Consider the following 16190-nt stretch of genomic DNA (forward strand, 5'->3'; position numbering starts at 1 on the left):
AGACGGGAGACCGAGGTGTGGTCACCTGGGGGCTTTTCCACAGGTGAGCACAGGCTGCTCACCTACCTGGATGTGGCCCCCACCGCCATGCTTGGGAAATTTCCTAACCTAGTGCCTTTTAGTTCAGGACAGAGCAGACCCCATGCTGCTTCTCTGTGGGCTTTTGGGGCATTGAAACATGGAGGTAGAGAGCCTGGAACGAAATCCTGCCTTGGATTGGAAGGGGCACTTGGAGTTTATCTGGAAAATGGGATTCCTCATGTTTCTTTACATCTAGAAAATTGTTGCATAAAACAGAAGAGAGGGACTTCCCTGGTGGTCCAGTGGCTAAGACTCCACACTCCCAATGCTGGGGGCCCGGGTTCGATCCCTGGTCAGGGATCTAGATCCCACAGCTGCAACTCAAGAGATCCCACACGCTGCAACTAAAGATCCCGCGTGCTGCCACTAAGACCCGGAGCAGCCAAATAAATAAATATTTAAAAAAATACACAGAAGAGAAACACCATCTGTATTGAGGCCAAGCTCAGGAGGCTTGTATGAGATTTGATGAATGTATTATTTAAGTTGAGGCACTTAAGGAGGAATCCTTGAAATACTCATATTAGGGTTGGGAGGAACCATAGCTAAGTAAGATGACGAGTCGCTAAAAGCGACCGAAAGATATGGAGACACCTGTGGGTAAGGGTTCTCTTTGAAACTACAGCTTTCGGGGGAGGGGTGAATCACCCGCACTGCTGAGCTGTGGGTGGGGGGCATCTGGGTCCAGCGAGTAGGTCCGCTGAGCTGTGCCTTCGTCCCGTGCTGCTCCCAGGGGCCGTGGGCCTATAGGGTCCTTAAACTGGGGCCCTGCTTCTCTGCAGGTCTGCAGGGTCTGTGGCGCATGCTGGCCTTCCACCGCCACCGAGGACGTGCGTCTTGAGTTCATTGCAGTCTATGCTTTTCAATTCAGTAGCCAACTAAGAATTCACTTTGTCACTGAATATGGAGAAAACAGAGATGGTTTCTGGCAACCTCCCCGACCCCTACCCATGTCTGGTCACAGGACCTGCTTTTCTAGGTGTCGTGGTGGAGACGAGCTTCAGCGACCGTCTCCTCGCAGTGAATGAGTCTGGAATCACCTGACAAGGGTTTTCAAGCCGCCATCATAAAAAGGCTTCAAAAACAATGACAGATTCTCTTGAGACAAGTGGAAGAATAGGAGACCGCAGCAAAGAAAGAGGGCTTATGCAAAAGAAACATACGGAAATTACAGAGCTGAGATACAGAATAACTGAAGTAAAGCTTACCGGCTGGCTCAGAAGTCGAGTACAGAGGACGGAACCTGTGGACCTGGGGATGGAGGGGAAGCAGGCTGAAGGAGCGGGATGCGGTGAGGGCTGCGCCTGCCCCCCGAGGCCACGGGGAGCCGAGCTAGCGGACCAAGGACAAGCTGCAGCTCTGGCGGCGCCCTTCCTCACTGCTTTCCCTGTCCCGCTCTCCCCGTGTGTCTCTCAGCTCTGAAATGTCAGAATCACGGGAGGGCCTCATCAGCTTGTTCTGGCCCCTTTGTGAAACTTAGGACCCGGGCATAAGGCAAGCCTGTCCCCACGCAGGTCTCGTGGGCGGCTGTACAACGTGCCAGCGCCGACAGGAGCTGAGGCCTGGGGGCGCCAGCCAGCTGGTTCCGGGAGCCCCGCTTCGAGGCAGCGATCTTCCTCAGTGACAGGAGACGGCGCTGAAACCAGAGTGCTGGCTCTCCGCGGCGCCTGGCTGACCGACGCCTGATACACACAGAGCGAAAACGGAGCCCTGGACGCCGAGCTGGCGGTCCTCGGTGAGCTGGGCAGCAGCCGGGCGGCCAGCCTCAGACGGAGCCGGTGGTAATAGGATGCATCCGTCAGCCGTGACAGACAGGGCTTAGGGTTTATGGTAAAACCCAAGAGCGTCTTTTATGTCTCTGTACTGTTTTGTCTATGGTGATTATATTTCCAAGTGTTTTTCAGCACAGCTCCTGTCTCAAATATTCAATTCTCATATGAGACCAACTATATTACTTTTTGTTTCTAGGTGCTGTCAGCATCACTCACCTTCACTTCAGGTGGCTATAACCAAGTGATTCTGGTACCGAATTAGTGTCATAGGCAAAGGTTAATTAAACCATTAATTAATTAAATTAATTAAACCATTAATTCACTGAACCAATAATATACTAAGTGCTTGTATATGCCAGGTGTTGAGATGTAACACTCATCAAACAGACTGCCTGTGCAGCATATATTTCACCGCACAGGGAGGTATTCTGGACGTGTACATAGTACACAAGTAGACTGAAGAGCATGTTAGACAGTGATAGGGCTATGGAGAAAAATGGGGGGGGGATGCCAGCAATTAGGGTGACATTGCCGTTTTACTTCTGGTAGGTAGGGTAGGCGTTACAGAAAAGTGACATTTGAACAAAGACTTGATGTATATGAGCGAGGCATGACGTGAACATCGGGGAGAAGGGAATTTCAGGTGGAGGGACTAGGCTGTGCAAAGGTCCTGAGGTAGGAGCCTGCCTGGCAAATTCTGGGAACAGCAGAGGCCACTGTGAGTTGGGGGAGAGTAGCAGCTGGCTGATGATGAGGTCAAGGAGGGAACGAGGGAACAGACCGTGCAGGGCCTGCTCAGCCATCATAAGGACTTTGACTTAAAAAAAAAATGAGTAGACTTTATTTGCAGTTTTAGGTTTCCAGAAAATTTAGCAGAAAGTACACAGAATTTCCATCCACCCCTCTCCACTTTCCCCTATTATTAAAGTCTTGTGCTAGTGTGGGACACCTGTTACAGTTGATGAAGCAGGACCAATACATTATTAAGTAAAGTCCATAATGTACGTTAGGGTTCACTCTGTGCTGTGCAGTCCGTGGGTTTGGAGATGACACATATCCATCATCACAGTGTCACACAGGATGGTTTCATTGCCCTAAAAATTCTCTGTGCTCTGCCTGTTCATCCTGTCCTCTCCCCTAGTCCCTGGCAACCATTGATCTTTTTACTGTTGCCATAGTTTTACTTTTTCCAGGATGTCATATTGTTGGAATCATACAGTGCGTAGCCTTTTCAGATTGGCTTCTTTCACTTAGTAACATGCACTGAAGTCTCCTCCATGCCTTTTCGTGGCTCATTTTCTTTTATTGCTGAATGATCTTCCATCTTCTGAATCGACCACAGTCTATTTATTCATTCGCCTACTGAAGGGCATCTTGATTACTTCCAGCTTTTTGCAATTATGAATAAAGCTGCTATAAACATTTGTATTCAGGTTTTTGCGTGGACACGTTTTCAACTCATTTGGGTAAAGCAAATTTACCCAAGAAGCAAGATTTTTGGACCTTATGATAAGAGGATGTTTAGTTTTATAAGTAAGTCTCTTCCACGGTGTGGACCAGTGTGTATTCCCATCAGCAGCAGATGAGAGTTCCTGTTGCTCCACGTCCTCGCCAGCATTGGGTGTTGTCAGTGTTGGATTTGTGTCATTCTTTTTTTTTTTTTAAATATTTTTTTTTGATGTGAACCATTTTTAAAGCCTTTATTGAATTTGTTACAATATTGCTTCTGTTTTATTTTTTTGGCCGCGGGGCATGTGGGCTCTTAGCTCCCTGACCAGGGATTAAACCCACACCCCTTGCACTGGAAGGTGAAGCGTTAACTGCTGGACTGCCAGGGAAGTCCAGATCTGTGTCATTCTAATGGGTGTGCGGCAGTGTCTCACTGTTCTTTTAATTTGCATTTCCCTGATGACATATGATGTGGATCATCTTTTCATATGTTTAGTTGCCTTGCCATCTGTATCTCTTCTTTGGTAAGGAGACTGTTCAGGTCTTTTGCCCATTTTTACATTGGGCTGTCTATTTCCTTATTGTTGAGTTTTAGTAGTTCTTTGTATGTTTTAGATATAAATCCGTGATTGGATGTGTGTTTCGCAAATACAGTACGTTCGTCCAGTCTGCGTCTTACCTTTTATTCTCTTAAAGGACTTTGGCTTTTACTCTGAGTGAAATGGGGGGCTTTGGAGGGTTTTGAGCAGAGGAGTGATGTGGCAGGCAAATTATAGATGTGCAGGGAGATGTTCCAGCTACAGTAATATGGGAGAAATAGAATTCCTGAGGATGCATTGGCCGCCTTATCTTTAACTAATCAAGGTCAGTTTTTCTAAGTGATCGGTTGAAAACGTAGTTTTGAACTACATACTGCTCCACATCTTACACACAGCTACAGCCCTATTTCAGCGGGTACTCTGCAGGTACTTAAGAGCTCCGGGAGATACCGAGCTTTTTATCACCTTTTTATTACTCACACTTAATATGAAGTCTCGACTGGCTTCTTTCATGCAAGAGGCTTTTACAGCACGAGTGTCCCAAGCTGTGGTCGCCTGCTTCCCCTGCCGTTCCCTCTGGGGAGGGTCTTGGCTGCTAGTTATAGAGAGGCACACTTGCCAGTGAGCGTCCTCAGCTTTTTCCTCTCCCCTTATTCACGTTCCTTCCTCTGGTGAAGGCTCCCTTTCGCTTCCCAGCCTCTCTCCAAAGTCAGCCAGCCCTCTCTGCGCGCCTTCAAACCTCCTACATGCTAACGTGTGGGTGAAAACAGAACTTTCTCCAAGGTGGTCAGTGTCCCATCTTCTGGCCCAGAGGCTTTAACTTGCCTTAAATGCAGCTTCTCGGGCTGTTTAGAAATGAAAGACGGGTTCTTTCACCAGGAGGGCTGGTCGGGCACGAGGCAGGGCGCTGCTCCGAAGCTCCCACTGCTGCCCCTGGCTTCACTGTGTGGGAAAGGAGGGAGCGTGCACAGCGAGGTAAACCAATGGGGTGGCAGGCCACACAGGCCCCGCGCAGACACCTGAGGACACAGGTTCCATCGGTGCAATCCCAGCAGTGGCTGCGGGGACAGGACTTGACATTCTACCTTGAGGTGTCTCGGTCAAAGGTAGGGGGTTGGGTTGTCCGTGAGGCAAACAGCAGACCCATGAGGCCTGCGGCCACCAGTGCCCCATGGTCCTGGGGGGTGGGGCTCCTCTCCTGGGGGTATTCTCGCCCCTACCTGCTGCACTGACACTGCAGAGGTACATGGCACCCTCCCATCGGAGACCACGAGCCTCTCTACAGGCTTTTCCACCAATGGACACAGGCAAAGACATTGGTAGCCATTCTGAAATGTGCTCAGTAGGAGAGGAGATGGATGTCAAAGGACCAGAAACACTGCAGAAATTGAGCTTAAGAGGAAAGTAAGCAGTGGCTCAGATTTACAAAATACATGTTTCCGTTGGGTTGAAAGCATGAGAATGAGAGGTAAAAAGGGATGATTATTCCATATGAACAGGCGAAACTTCAGTTAAGAAAAGTCTCTGATTACAAGGCCCAGTCTGAGTTGTCTTAGGAATTCGTACTCCTGTTTCCCTATATCAAGATCCTTCAAAGGTGTAAGAAATGGCGTCTGCTTAAGGAAGGCACGAGACATTAATGACGGCCTGGCCCGTGCACCTCTGCGTCCCAGGTGTCTGGATCACAGCCACCACAGGGCATGTACTATTTTCAAGATTGCTCTCATTTGATGATTACTACTCACCTGCCTGTTTTGATCTAACATTACTGGCAGAGCAAAACACAAATGCAGTGGAGAAATTTAACCTAGGTAGTTTGGTGAAAGTTTATGCCCACATTTAAAAAAATCCATTTTTGGCACTGGTATCAATTTGGGACTGTCGCCACCGTCTCTGAAGGACTTAAAATGTGCTTTTAGAGCTTGTGGGAACCGGGCCTCGGGGGACACCCGAGCTAATTTAAGCCACGCAGTCTTGCTGGTCTGCCTGCCCCTGACATCCCCCATGTCTGGGATGGCTGAACTTAGTGCATTCATATTTCTGATCACCCTTTATGGCTTGCCTAGCTCCACACTAATGGATGACATCTTTATTTTTCCCCAGATGACCGTAGCATCCATACAGGAGCTGGGCTTTGGGATATATTGAAGAAGGGAAGCCAAAGGAAAATGTACTTTATTAAAAGCTTAAGTGTCTTCCAGTAACTACTTGTAATCCCAGGCCACACACTTTGGGAGCTAATTTACTATCTGGTATTTAGCTGCCAAGTCCTTGAGCTCTCTGCTGGATGCTTCACTGTTTTCCATGGACTTGGAGGAGGAGCCCCGTAGCCTCCAAGTGAGCTCTGTAGACCTCTGCTTTCACTCCCCTGAAACTCTCTGGCTGCAGAGTGAGCGGAGAGCTATGGACAAGTGTGGTCCCTGATCAGGAGACAGCTGCACTCTAGTTAGAATAAAGCAATGGCTACCAGGTCATTACATTCAGTGCTAATTAGACTTTTAGGTGGTGAATTTAGGATTTTAAGCATAGCATTGCATATTGGCATGGCGTGGTGGAGATCTGCCTCACGAGGACCCCAACACACTGACAGCCGGGCTCTCCAAAAAGGACTGTTTTCTAATGGGGAGGCACCTTGACCTGCGAGAACATTAGATTGGAGTATTCTTTTAAAAATGTATTTATTTAATGATACTTTCATGTGGTACAAAATTCAAAGGGTACCAAAAAGTACGGAGTGCAAAGGAAGTTTCCCTTCTCCCCCTCTGTCCTCTGAGCCCCGGGTTCTCTCCCTGGAGGCAGCCCCTGTTATCTGGCATGTGCTTCCAGAGACGGGGCATGCATATCTTTTATTATTTTTAGATTTCTTTTATTATATTTTATTTTTGGGTGCGTTGGGTCTTTGTTGTTGCACGCGGGCTTTCTCTAGTTGCGGCGAGCGGGGTCTACTCTTCGTTGCGGTGCGCGGGCTTCTCATTGTGGTGGCTTCTCCTGTTACAGAGCATGGGCTCTAGGCGTGCGGGCTTCAGTAGTTGTGGCACGTGGGCTCAGTAGTTGTGGCTCACGGGCTCTAGAGCGCAGGCTCAGTAGTTGTGGTGTACAGGCTTAGTTGCTCCACGGCATGTGGGATCTTCCCGGACCAGGAATCGAACCCGTGTCCCCTGCATTGGCAGGCGGATTCTTAACCACTGCGCCACCAGGGAAGTCCCAGGCCATGCATTTCTGAACACCCAGGCACATCTTCTTCTTGCTTTTTTTCTTTAAACACTAAGGCAGCATGTCCTGCATACTGTTCACCATGTTCCTTGTCCCACACCTACTGTAACCCGGAGGTTGTGACATATCAGTATATAAAGCTGACTATTTTTAAGTGCTGTGTGGTAGGCTGGTGGTCTGTTCCGTGGCAGGACTGTAACTGACCTAATCCTTTCCCTAAATTGTTTCTCATCTTTTGCTGTGACACTGTTTTCTATTTTTAACCGTACCACCAGGAAGCTCACTGGGTTAGGGTCCCAGCAGAAAACAGACGGCATGCTAAACAGAAATGGTTGAAGAGAGTTTAACAAAGAGACTATTTACACAATGAGGGCAGGGATAAGGACATGGAGGCACCCTGGGAGGTCACCAGTTCAGCCCACCACTTCTGGGAACTAGGCTCCTGAGCAGCTGAGTGTTTCCCAGCTGTTACAAGCTGCAGTGGTTTTCTGTACTCTCCATCTTAAGTGTTGCAGTAACACTGAACCTGTGTAATTCTTTTCTTGCTAGAACTGCCTATTCTTCTTCCTCAAGCAGTTTTGGAAACTAAAACTCTAAACTCCTTCAGACTTGGAGAGAAGGCAGCTCCTCTAGTTGGCACTTTATTTGGCCTGGGGGTAGAGCTGGCTGTCCCCGGTGTGGAGTGGGTGGTAGAAAGGAGTTGAGAAGGCGGGAGCTGGGCAGCTGCGGAGGTCTCTGAAGTCTGGCCTTAACATTGCCTTGTGATTTAGTTTGTAGCAAATTCTCAGAGTGTCAGACACACTCCTTGTCAAATATTGAGTACAAAAGCCATATTTCAAAGGAAAATCACAATGGTTTGGGGGCTGTCTATGCCTCTGCCTGATTAGAATTTTTGGCGGGAAAGCCTGGAGTTTATTATCGTGGCAAGTTTGGGAGAGGATTTCTGGAAAGCACATGGGGCAGCTGTTGGTCATTTGAGGCCAGAGCTCCTCTCTGAACACATCTGGAGATGCACTGAGCAGAGCTCGCCTTCAGGTTATGAAGGCTCTGGTGACTGTAAATAAAGCTGCTGTGAACATTCTTGAGCATGGCTTTTTGTGGCCATATGTTTTCATCCCTCTTGGGTAAACACCTAGGGGAGGAATTGCTGGGGCTTAGGTATGTTTAACTTTGCAAGGAGCTGCCGGTTTCCCAAGCGCACCACCTGACACTCCCACCGGTCACGCGTGGGAGCTCCAGTTGCTTCCCATCCTTGCCAACGCTCGATACTGTCAGCCTTTTCCATCTCACCCCTCTGGTGGGTGGGTAGTGTTATCTGTGCTTTTAATTTGCATTTCCCTGATGACTAATGATGCTCAACACTTTTTCATGTGCTCACTTACCATTCATACAGCTTCTTCAGCAAAATATGGCGGGGGGAGGGAGCTTTTAAATATCTCCTTTTGTATCATCATCGCTCCAATGCATTTTTTTCCATTGCAGCTTCACCCATGATCTCAGTTGCCCGGATTATTCACCACCCATGAAGACATGATGGACTTTTCAAGTGTCACACCCTTGACAATGCAGTCCCATCTGCTTCTTCACCCTTTTGTCCCCAACTTGGTTGTCACCGTTTGGGGTGGCTAAGCCTCTGGCCTGCCCTGTCTGTGCCTCCAGGGTCCTGAGCATACACCTGTGTGGCTGCACTTGCCACACCGTGAGCAGTTCTTCCTCACCAAGGGCAGGGGCTGTGCCCACCTCTTCTTTGTAGTCACAGTGCTCATCACACGATCTGGCAGGAGTCTAGGTCCAATATTGTTGAACCAATTTATTATGCATCTGATCCTCCCAACAGCCCTGTTGACCAACGCTGAATGTGTCAGCCTTAAACTGGGGATACAGGTGTAGACATAGAGAGGTCAAGTGGCTTGTTTGAGGTCAGTATGTGTGTTACAGTTAGGAACTACTTACTGTAAAGTTTTGAGTCTTTTACGTTATAGTTCTCCAAACAGGTATGTTGCTTTAGGTAGAGTTCAGGACAGTTTTAAGGGAATCCATTTCCATTTCTACGTCCTCAGCTTGCATCCATGCTCAACTAAAACCAAGGAGCCAGAGCAGCTGTCTCTGAGCAAGGAGAGCATCATGCTGGTCTGACTGTCCCACATCCCCTTTCACAATGGCCTTCTTCCACTTCACCCTTTGTTGTCTTCCCGAGGTGCACGCTGCCAGGTGGAAGGCCTCCCAGCTGTCACAAAGGGTCCCGGTGCTGGGAGGGGAGTGATTCTGATGACTGCATGTTGCAGCTCAGGGTTGTACTTCTTAGCTTTCACAGAAATTGAAGGGGACCCCAATCAAGCTGTTGCCTGATGATTTTAAGTTTTTATTTATGACATATTATATCTGGACTTTGGCTATGTAACTCAGAAGGCTTCAAAGAATCATCCTAACAAAACTCCTTCCATTTCCATGTGCTTATTTTTATGAACAAGGTTTCTCAGTTTTTGCATTAAAAAAACCCCAAGATAGTAATAGAATTGGTGCTGGTCCCTATCTCTTTCCAGCAGTAAGTGATGATTATCCATGGGTAAATGAACTAATTAAAAAAAAAAACCCTATACATCTCATGAAGATATATATTTCCAAATAAAATTTGCATTTTATATTTAATAATTTTTATCAAGAACTGTAACATATGTTTCCATTATTTGTGAACTCACAATAGCTGTGTTGACTCAATTCAGAAGAGAAGTCATAACAATTAGATCCTTATGGATCAATAATTTTAAACATAGAGTCAATTCCATTATTTGTAGTAGTTACATTCTACAAGGGCACCATGACCACTGAATTAGCAACTACTGAACCATTGTTCATGGAGAAATACAGGGTTAGTTTCCTTTGAACTTCTGGTCACAATATCTGGTCAACCAATCAATATGTAATCTTGTTTTTAGGTGTATTTCTGTTTAAAGATAGCTTATTTAACATATATATATATATTTACACATAATTACACGCAGTATATCTTTATAATAAAACACCATCTCAATTACAGCATTATGTAACGTAGTCTACCATAGTGTGACTGTTCTAATTTAGCTCTTCTATTCAGTCACATACACAGTACACATGTTCACTGCTCACATACACATGCAAATACACACTGTATATTGGATACTACAGCATAATGCAAGAAAGAAAGCCCCCCCCCAAAAAAAAAGCATTAACCAAAGATTAAACATTTAAAATTTATGGAAACCACCTTACTGTTTATGGAGCCATGGGACATGTGATGGGGCAGTGCACAGTGGGGTTAAACCTCGTAACCTCGGCTTGCCGTACGGGAACGGAGGGAGAGTCAGGAAGGAAGATGTCAGGGAGGGTGGCCTGTGAGATCTGGCAGCTCTGCCTCAGGAGTCTGGCTTTCCCAGTTTGGTGACGGTGTCAGCAACTTGCCCTCCCAATCTGGCTTGAAAAACTGCTTCAGCTTCACCCGCTTGGCTTTTTGCCTTAAATCTTTAAGCGTTTCAGCATAAGGGATGAACGCAGTGGAGGTAAGGCGCTTAAATGTGAGGCTGCGTTCGGGCACAGGGTCACACTTTTCCATGTCATTGAAAATTTTTTCCAAGGCAGAATTCCATCCTGCTATTTTGGCTGCTGTGAGAGGGACAATTCTTGGAGTCTCAGGCTGACTTTCACCATCCTCGTCATCACTATCTCCATTGCCTTGTTTTGCCATCTCGTCCAGGTCTTTGTTGGTGGGTTCTACTGCCGCTTCTGCCAAAATTTCCTCCACATCGCCTTCCTTCATGTCACTGAAACCTTCTCCACTTATCTGTTGTGCAATATACATTATGTTTTTGACACTGCTTGTTATATTTTCTGTAACACCTTCAAAACCTTCAAAAATTTTCACACAGTCTGGCCAAACATTTCCCCAACAATTGTTGATAGTAGCCTGCTTGACGCTGTCCCAGGCTGTGCTGATATAATCAATAACATTGCGTATGGTGACTGACTTCCAGTAGTCCATCATGGTGGTCTCCTCATTGGCATTGAGAGCCTCAAAAGCCTTGCTATAAAGCTCCCTGGTGTAGTGTGCCTTGAAAGCTTTTATCACACCCTGATTGAGGGGTTGGATAAGAGATGCTGTGTTTGGGGGTATGAAGAGAACTTCTATGTCAGGGTGGGCATTTTCGAGTTCTTCACGGCAATGAACTGGGGCATTATCCAAAATTAATAAAACCCTGAAGGCAAGGTTTTTGCCATGGAGATAACGTTCAGCTTCTGGGATGAAGCAGTTGTGGAACCAATCCCAGAATATTTTGGACGCCATCCATGCTTTTTTGTTCCATCTCCAGTGGACTGGCATACGGTTCAAGTTTTTCCCTCTAAGTGCTTGTGGGTTTTGTGCTCTGTGTATCATGAGGGGTTTGCACTTAAAGTCACCCTTGGCGTTTGCACAGAACAGCAAGGTTGCACAGTCCTTGAATGATTTAAAGCCAGGCGTTTTGGAGGCCGTTTGCATTACATAGGTTCGTTTGCCAACATTTTTGTAAAATAAGCCAGTTTCATCAGCGTTGAAAACCTGCTCTTCCATATAACCCTTTTCATGTATAATGCTTAGCAGGTATTTTTTAAATTCTTCTGCAGCCTCCTGATCCGTAGAACCTACCTTGCCTGCAAGTTTGACATTTTTCATGTGGTATCGCCTTTTGAATCGTGCAAGCCAGCCTGCACTAGCTGAGAAGGGTTTAACATTTTCTTGACCCTGGGTAACATGACCGTAAATTTCTTTGGCTTTCAGCCTCACAACAACGCTATCCACTACACTCTTTTTATTGCTTGTCATCTCATGAATCCACAAATTTAGTTGCTTTTCCATCTTTTCCATAGCTCCATCACGCACTATAGAGGTTACTTTAGCACTTTCCGGAGCGGCTTCACGTACAGATCTGCGAATATCCTCTTCCTTTTTCTGGATGTACCGTATTGTTGACTCATTAACATTGAATTCTCGGCCAACAGCACTATAACTCAGGCCTGAGTGAAGCTTATCTAACACACGTATTTTCTCTGTAAGGCACATTACAACCTTCTTGCGCTTAGGAATGCCAGATAGTGCTTTAGCACTACGTTTGGGGGCCATTTAAAACAGTGAAATCACCGAGAAAAAGCAAAAAAAAAAAAGTGAAAAATGTGGCACCAGTGGAGTGAAAAGGACATTTGCTTACATTATGAGCTACAAGAAGATGGCAGAGCATGGCCTTGTTCAAATTCAGCTGGGAACATGTGCATAAGGCAATTCAAATTTTTTGCTGCTTTGCACATGTCTATAAATGACTGAGAAAGTGCCACAAATACGGATTTTGGGGTTACACATAAATTTTATCGAGTAGGCGAATTTGCAAATATAGAATCCGTGAATGAGGATTGACTGTATTTGTATGCAAAAACAGTGTGAGGGAGGAGCAAAATGGACTAGAAGGCAGCTTTGGTTTTGTTGTTCCACTCTCAAGTTCCACTGAAAAAAACGAATCTGTTCAATATTTGGAGGGAAATATGCTGGCACTTCTAAGAATTTTTAAACTGTAGAGAAAAAAAAGTGTCATTTCCTCCCTCTTGGCACTGCTCAACACCCTGGTTTTCTTTCGTAGTTTTAGAAGACCTGACCACTTTGAAATGAAACCGCAGTATTCCTGAGAAAGGCCTGATGGAATGTCGTGATTTCCCCCTAGAGGACAGAAGGACAAAATGTCTTGAACGTCCCCAAATGCTAGAATTCTGGATGATACTTTAGTGTAAAAAGTCTTCACATGCCGTTCAGAACAACAACAAAAAGCTCTTCTGAGATCTCAGGCTTCTCCCTTGATTGTTCTGTGTAACTGGTGCCGTTCTTGGTTTCCTTTGTTTCTTGCCCTGGGAGGCTGTCAGAAACTTCTTACACGTGTGGCCGTGGCCTTTACAGTTCTGCCTCAGACCAAGCACCAGACAGTTTGCAGGAGCCCTCGCTGGTCTTCACCTGTGATGGAGGCTGCATTCGCCACAATCTCTCCCCAGCTGACTTTTCGCTGACGAGTGACCAGCTATTTTGGCTAATCACTGATGAAGCACATGGTCAATACGTAGTAAAAGAAAACACTGCACTTTAATCCCAACCGGCATAATTTACGTTGCTAATTGTTTTAAGTCATCGTATTAGAATTCCAGCTCCACTCTCCCCAAGCCGGGGGCGGGGAAGAACTGAGAAAACAACAGGTTCTCAACAGCCCCTTCGTGGTTGCTTCAAGTAGCGGAGGCCAAGCTTTCCCGGGTCCCTCTGGGCGGGGCGGGCTCCGCCTGCGAGGCCGCGTCGGAGGGCGAGCGCCGGGGGTGCGGGGATGGCGAGTCCGCGCGTGAGCCGGGCCAGGTGGGCCGCGTCCGAGGGCGAGCGCCAAGGGCGGGGAGGAGAAGTCCGTGCGTGGGCCAGGCCAGGGGGGGTCACGTCGGATGGCCAGCGCCAGCTGCCGAGAGAGGAGGCCGCGCCCTCACGGCGGGGAACCGGAAGAGGTCGTGGGCGGGGCCTGCCGGGGCGCGGTCTGAAGACGTCACTTCCGACGCCGCTCCACTTCCTGGTGAGGGAAGGGGGCTGAGATTGGTGCATCCCGGAGGAAGGAAAAAGGGTGAGGAGAGGCGGTGGCCGAGCGGGCGGGCGCCGGGGGCGGCCGGGCTAGCTCCGGGCCGCCGGGGCAGCCCGCCCTGGTCGCTCGCGCGGCCGGCACGCCCGCCGGGGCCGCGTCGCGTTCCCCTCGGGGCGCATCCGCGGCCTGCCCGCGGCGCTCAGCGCCTGTGCTCTGTGTTGCAGGTCTACCCGGAGCCCCGGAGCGAGGGCGAGTGCCTGAGCAACATCCGCGAGTTCCTGCGAGGCTGCGGGGCGTCCCTGCGCCTGGAGGTGAGTGGCGGGGGCGCCGGGGCCGGCGGGGCGCTGGGACGCGAGGCGGGCGGGCGGGCGTGGTAACGGCCTGCAGCGGCGGCTACCGGGCCCGGCTCGCGGGTCCCCCAGGGGCGACTGCGGGCTCAAGGCAGGGAGGAGCCCCACATTTTGCACGTTGCGATGGGGACAGGTGGTTACAGTAGCTCGTGGTGCAGGTGACAACACGTTTTCGACAGCCGTTTGTTGGGCAGGGACGCTTTCTGACTCCTTGGTACTTGCCTTAGCTTTAACTCTGCCCTAGGGATTCTCGGGGGACGCGCATCCAGGTCTGGGTCCACCGTCAGAACCCTAAACAGGTGATCAGGCGGAGCCGGGAGAAATAAAATGGGCCCCCAGTCCTCCAAGTGTCACTCCCTTTAGGTGGTTTTTACTCTGATAATTGATGTTTAGGTTAGGGACATGTTAATCTATGTCTTGGGGCGTGGGTGTCATTTCCATGTTGCTTAGAATTTTGTCACTGTGCTAAATACAGTCAGTAACAGCTCTCTGGAAATTTCTTTTTCATCTTATGTTACCATGTGTGATTTTTCTTAATCCTGGGGTAGGGCTTTAGATCAGAAATCTAGCTGCTTTTTAATTTGGAAATTACAGACTAATTGGTTATAGGCAGTTGGGGGTTTAAATCTTGCCTTTTCTACTTGCGGCTTTACCACTCTCTGCCTTTGTTTCCTTATCTGAGTACTGAGATGAATTATACCAGGCTCCTAGGTAACAGTATATGAAAGCATCTCCAACTTTGTCGTTTTATCATTGAGTTTCTCTGTTAGGCTGTGATAATAAATGCTTGTAGCAGTTTTTGCTTTTTCTGACCTTTGTTGAGGAATTTTATAATTCCCTTCAAACTATTGAGTTTTGTTTCTCATTAGACTAAATTTGAAACTCACTTTGCAAGAAGGTATTGTTTTAAAGAAAGTTGAACGTAAAAAACCCCCAAACATCTCATCCTTAGTTTTCCAAAGGTTGCTGTTGAAATTTTATATAGCTACTATTTTTAAAAATTGAGTTTATTTAGTGATGTTCTAGAAGAGACTTTGTTCACTAACACATCCTAAGTATCTAGAACAGTGCTTGGCATATAGTAAATATTTCAGTAAATATTTGTGCTTGACTGATGACCTGGCAGTTGTAGTTGGTAGTAAAGGTTTCCTTTTATATAAAAAAAATCAAGTATGACTTATTTTGTGCTATTTAAATATCTCTTCCAGTAAATTTACAATAGAGGCAAGTTTAGTTAACATTCTTTCAAGCTCAGTTATAAGTTAAACTTTAAAACTTTCAACTAAATAAGAGGTAATAATTTAAAAAAGCACATCAGAAAGCTCATACATTTGTTGGTCACTCTGAAAAAGGAGCTCTGTACGGTATGGACTCAACTTGGGCTTCCAGACTTGTTGTAATCTGTGATGTGAAGGGACAGGCCTGTTCGCTGAAAGACAGCCTCACACATGGAACAGAGTGTGGCGGGCGGTTTCCCAGTGTTTTTAAAGAAAAATACACGGAAAGGGAGTGAGGAGGGAAGGACTTTGCTCTTTTGAAACACTTTGTAGCTCTACACACTTCATTTTCACAAAGTGCTGGAAGACAAGAGACTGATAGGAAAGCTTTTGAAATTGCAAACGTGAAACTCAAGATTGATAGCTTGAATTCTAGATTAGCTTTTGTTCTATGTAAGTGTCAAGGTAGGTTTTTCCAGGGGTTAGTTTAGACTGCATTGTGTTTGTAACAGACTGCCTGTCTTTGGTATATGTATTTTCTTGTCTACCACCATTATAAACTGTCTTAAGGGGACTTCCCTGGTGGCTCAGTGGTTAAGAATCTGCCTGCCAGTGCAGGGGACACGGGTTCAAGCCCTGGTCCGGGAAGATCCCACATGCCACGGAGCAGCTAAGCCTGTGCGCCACAACTACTGATCCTGTGCTTTAGAGCCCGTGCTCCGCAACAAGAGAAGCCACGGCAATGAGAAGCCCGTGCACTGGAAGAGAAACCCCCGCTGGCTGCAACTAGAGAAACCCCGCGCACAGCAACAAAGACCCGATGCAGCTGAAAATAAATAAATAAATAAATTTATTTAAAAAAACAACTGTCTTAAGATTTCTTAAAGGAAGAGAGGAACCGAACGTCATAATTACTTTATCAGTTATTTTAATGCATACACACCTTAACTCGCTGTGGAAAATCAAG

The 16190-nt window shown here is 47.1% G+C and overlaps 1 protein-coding gene across 3 annotated transcripts in view; it reads left to right on the forward strand.

Annotated features, from left to right (window-relative positions):
* The window catches only part of ARHGEF7 (Rho guanine nucleotide exchange factor 7), a 125221-nt gene that overhangs the window by 13635 nt on the left and 95396 nt on the right, over positions 1-16190 (forward strand). For all 3 annotated transcript variants that reach the window (XM_081214846.1, XM_081214843.1, XM_081214844.1), the window contains exon 2: positions 13881-13967. In XM_081214846.1, the coding sequence (XP_081070972.1) occupies positions 13881-13967 (87 nt within the window). The remainder of the gene's footprint in view (positions 1-13880; positions 13968-16190) is intronic.

The sequence above is a fragment of the Mesoplodon bidens genome (assembly GCF_964165515.1).
Source record: "Mesoplodon bidens genome assembly, chromosome: 17".
Lineage (NCBI taxonomy): Eukaryota > Metazoa > Chordata > Mammalia > Artiodactyla > Ziphiidae > Mesoplodon > Mesoplodon bidens.